The following is a 4,416-nucleotide window of genomic DNA, read 5'->3' on the forward strand; positions in this document are numbered from 1 at the left end:
CGAGGTGGGCAGATCTCCTGAGGTCAGGAGTTCGAGACCACCCTGGGCAACATGGTGAAACCCTGTCTCTACTAAAATACAAAAAAATTAGCCGGGTGTGGGCCGGGTGCAGTGGCTCATGCCTGTAATCCCAACAGGTGCCCAGTAGGCAGGATGAATATGGGCACCTCAAGGAAGCCGGGCTACACGTCTAGCCCCAGGATCGGCACACACACAGGCCAAAGGGGTGAGGAAGGGGGCTGGGTGAGGAGCGACTCCAGGACAGAAACAGGCACAGGAGGGGAACGGAGCAGAAGCAGCAACACAGGAAAAACACAGAAAAGTGTGGTGTGAGGAAGACCAAGGGACACGAGGAGGCAGGAGCTCTACTAAAAATACAAAATTAGCTGGGCGTCAGGGTGCATGCCTGTAATCCGAGCTACTCAGGAGGCTGAGGCAGGAGAATCGCTTGAACCCGGGAGGCGGAGGTTGCAGTGAGCCGAGATCACACCACTGCACTTGAGCCTAGGCGACAGAGCAAAACTCCATCTCAAAAAAAAAAAAAAAAAAAAAAAAATTAGCTGGGTGTGGTGGCACGCACCTGTAGTCCCAGCAGTTACTTGGGACGCTGAGGCATGAGAATCGCTTGAGCCCCACAGGTGGAGGTTGCAGTGAGCTGAGATCGTGCCAATGTACTCCAACTTGGGCTACAGAGAGACTCCGTCTCAAAAGAAAAAAAAAAAAAAGTAAAGAAAAGAATATCTAGGCCAAATACAGTACCTCATGCCTGTAATCCCAGCAGTTGGGGAGGACAAGACAGGAGAAACAAACACTAGAGCCCAGGAGTTGAAGACCAGCCTGGGCAACATAGCGAGACCCCATCTCTACAAAAAACAAACAAAAAAAGCCAAGCCTGATGGTTCACTCCTGTTGTCCCAGGAGTGGAGGCTGCAGTGAGCCATGATCACGCCACTGCACACTATCTCTGTGTTTATAAATAGTACAAAGCGGCCGGGCGTGGTGGCTCACTCCTGTAATCCCAGCACTTTGGGAGGCTGGGCACGGTGGCTCACTCCTGTAATCCCAGCACTTTGGGAGGCTGGGCGCAGTGGCTCACTCCTGTAATCCCAGCACTTTGGGAGGCCAAGGTGGGTGGATGACGAGGTCAGGAGTTCAAGACCAGCCTGACTAACATGGTTAAACCTCATCTACTCAAAATACAAAAATTAGCTGGGTGTAGTGGTGTGCGCTTGTAATCCCAGCTATTTAGGAGGCTGAGGCAGGAGAATGGCTTGAACCCAGGAGGCGGAGGTTGTGGTGAGCTGAGATCACACCACACTGTACTCTAGCCTGCGTGACAGAGCAAGACTCTGTTTCAAAAAAAAAAAAAAAAGCAGCAGATGACCTACAGTGTAGAACACCAAGGAACTGTTCAGATAAATTATGGTAAACTTATACAATGGGAGAGTATACAGCCATTAGAAATCAGGATATAGGCCAGGCACAGAGGCTCCCTCCTGTAATTCTAGCACTTTGGGAGGCTGAGGTGAGTAGATTGCTTGAGCTCAGGAGTTAGAAACCACCCTGGCCAACATGGAGAAACCCCATCTCTACAAAAAATACAAAAATCAGCCGGGTGTGGTGGCGGGTGCCTGTAGTCTTGGCTACTTGGGAGGCTGAGGTAGAAGGATCACTTGAGCCTGGGAAGTGGAGGTTGCAGAGAGCAGAGACTGTGCCACAGTACTCCAGCCTGGGCGACAGAGCAAGCAAGACCTGTCTCAAAAAAAAAAAATTGGTACTTGAGGATAGTTGGTTCTCTCTGGATGGAGGGACACAAACTGAGTTTGCAACATTGAGAATTAGAGAATGAAATATTTTCTGCATCCATATATAAAAATAACCATGGCAAAGGTTTTGTCCTCTGCAGCCTACACTTTTAGATGGAGACATAATTTTTTGGTGCACATCTACCATGCAATACTCATTAATTAAGAGTTGTTTTGTTGCCACATGACTGCAAGATTCTTGAAAGTAGGATTAAGTCACAGGCTTCAGTGGGGCCTCAGCACCTGGCACAGAGCAGGGCTAGGAAGGCCTTGCCGCTCTCACTCAACAGGTAAGAGGATTCCATGTAAAAGAAATCAAGTTTCCTCTTTATAGTCCAGAAAAAAATTATTCTATTTTTATGGGCCTTAAAATTCCATCAAGTACTTTTGGGCCTTTGTAAGAGCTACTAAAAAACTTAACAGTGAGACTTTGATTAGACAAAGGGTAACAGAATTTCAGGGCCATTTCAAAGGGAAAAGAAAAGGACAAGGTGATATTGGGACAGTCCAGCCTAATCAGAATCAAAGTCAGGCTTGGAGTCTGACCCCTCTGTTGCTGCCCGACTGGGCAGCCCCGGGCACACTGCTTAACCTCTCTGAGCCCTTGCTATGAAAGAGAAATATTTACCTTGCTGAGGGGGAACAAAGGAGGTAATGAAGATAAAAGATTCAGGATGATTCACGACCCAGAAGTGACCCATAAGCGGTGACATGATTATTACAGAACTCAGGTGTGAGACTGAAGAACAAAGATCCAGGCGGGAAAGCTAAGGAAGTGAGCCGACTTTTTATTGTATCTTATCTGGTCCATAGTTTGAGGGGAGAGATGACTTGAAAGGGGAGGCTATTTTAGGATTTCAATGAGAAGCAAAATCATATCCAAATCAAAGTAAAGGTCATCGGTGGGCAATGGAGAGCAGACTGGCATCCAGAGGGGACAACGGAGGTGGGAGAGCAGACGCGACCTCAAGACAGAAGAGAAGACGGAACTTTCAAGAAAAGAGGAACCAAAACGAAAAGAGAGGCACAGTTCAAGTGAGGAAGAGAACGAGGAGCCTTCAGTCTCCTGGAGGCCGAGGGAGCCTCGCCACGTGGTCACAGGTACACAGGGACATTTAGAGGCCATCCATCTCCTTTAAAGCCAGACATTCTTCTTACTGGAATCTCTTAAATTCGTAGTTAGAAATACACATGAAAGATTGAGACAAGACTTAAATACACTACTACCTATGGCAGCAACATATTAGAAACGTAAAGTCCCAAAAGGGTGATGTGGACATAAATCACAACTGAATACTGCACGGCCATTACAAGTGTTTTTGAACTTAGAGAAATGTCATGCAGAGTGAAAAAGGATAAATTACACCCATAGTAGGATCCCAATTTTGTTGACTAAAGAGAAAATGAAAGGAAATACATTGAAATGTGTTCAGATTGGCTGGATAGAATTCTGTCCTTGCTTTTTCACGTTTCATCACTGTCTGGGTTCTTTACTGTTATGTGTTAGTTTTATCATTTAGAAGCACACTGGGTGAGCAGTGTGGTTACACACGGCACTTCTGTCTCTGGACATTTCTGTAATTTTTTACTACAAACATGGACCAGTTCTCCCGTCCCAGTGGCACACCGCAAGCGCCGCTCACTCTCGGGCAGCACACGCCCACGGCCTGACAAGCAGGTGGCTGTCTTTGCTTCTCCCGAAGCTGGTAAGCATAGGACCTTGCCTCTAAGTTGGCTGTGTGAACAGAAATGAAAAAGTCTGTGGACGCCGGGGCACCAGTACTCCCCCAGGGAAAAGCAGACTCACCTTCTCTGAAGCGGTGGCAAGTTTAGTTCCGCTTGCATCAAAGGCCAATGCCGCTAAAGGACTGTCATGAGCCGGAATCATGTTTGCAGCTCTCTGAAAAAGGGACACCAATAAAGTGTGGCCGCCACGCAGTGACAGGCCACGCCCCAGGGCTGGCACTCGGTCTGCAGTCTGAAAACGCCAATTAGCTGTTCCTAAAACACCATTGCAGTCCATACAAATGCCAAACCCACTTGATTTTCTAGGGCTGGGCATTCAAGGAAATGCTGCTCCAACTTTAGAAAAAGCAAAGCAGTTTATCCCGAAGGTTTTCTATGTTCCTTCAAACATTCCTGTGGTGAGGAGCTCAGCACTGGTCTGAACGCTGCAGCAGATCCAGAAGCAGAATGAGCCAGACCTACTCTGCTACTGACAGAGAGTAGCGGGGCTGGGCGCGCGGCACCCACCTGTAATCCCAGCACTTTAGGGGGCTAAGGTGGGAGGATGGTTTGAGGCCAGCCTGGGCAACCCAGCAAGACTCCATCTCTACAAAAATAAAAAATTAGCTGGGTGTGGTGTTGCATGACTGTAACTCCTTGGGAGGCTGAGGCAGGAGGATCACTTGAGCCCGGGAGGTTGAGGCTGCAGCGAACTCGGACTGCATCACCACACTCCAGCCTGAGCGATAGAGCGAGACCCTGTCTCAAAAAAAAAAAAAAAAAAAAAAAAAAAAAAAAATGCAGTGGTTGTATTGCTGAGCCAAAAAAATCAGGATGTCAGGGACACCGCAGTGCTCCTCTTCAGGAAAAAGCCACACTTTAGAGA

General features: G+C 47.9%; 1 protein-coding gene across 2 annotated transcripts in view; it reads right to left on the bottom strand.

The window, feature by feature from the left end:
* WIPI2 (WD repeat domain, phosphoinositide interacting 2) overlaps positions 1-4,416 on the bottom strand; it is a 28,491-nt gene that overhangs the window by 13,632 nt on the left and 10,443 nt on the right. Inside the window, exon 1 of one of the 2 annotated variants that reach the window (XM_011996247.1) lies at positions 3,613-3,700. The exons of the other annotated variant lie outside the window; for it this stretch is intronic. Within the exon in view, the coding sequence (XP_011851637.1) occupies positions 3,613-3,693 (81 nt within the window). The 5' untranslated portion in view covers positions 3,694-3,700. Of the gene's footprint in view, positions 1-3,612; positions 3,701-4,416 lie in introns of those variants that run through there. 2 annotated transcript variants of the gene reach the window in all.

This window comes from Mandrillus leucophaeus, unplaced genomic scaffold (assembly GCF_000951045.1).
Source record: "Mandrillus leucophaeus isolate KB7577 unplaced genomic scaffold, Mleu.le_1.0 Scaffold506, whole genome shotgun sequence".
NCBI classification, from domain to species: Eukaryota; Metazoa; Chordata; class Mammalia; order Primates; family Cercopithecidae; genus Mandrillus; species Mandrillus leucophaeus.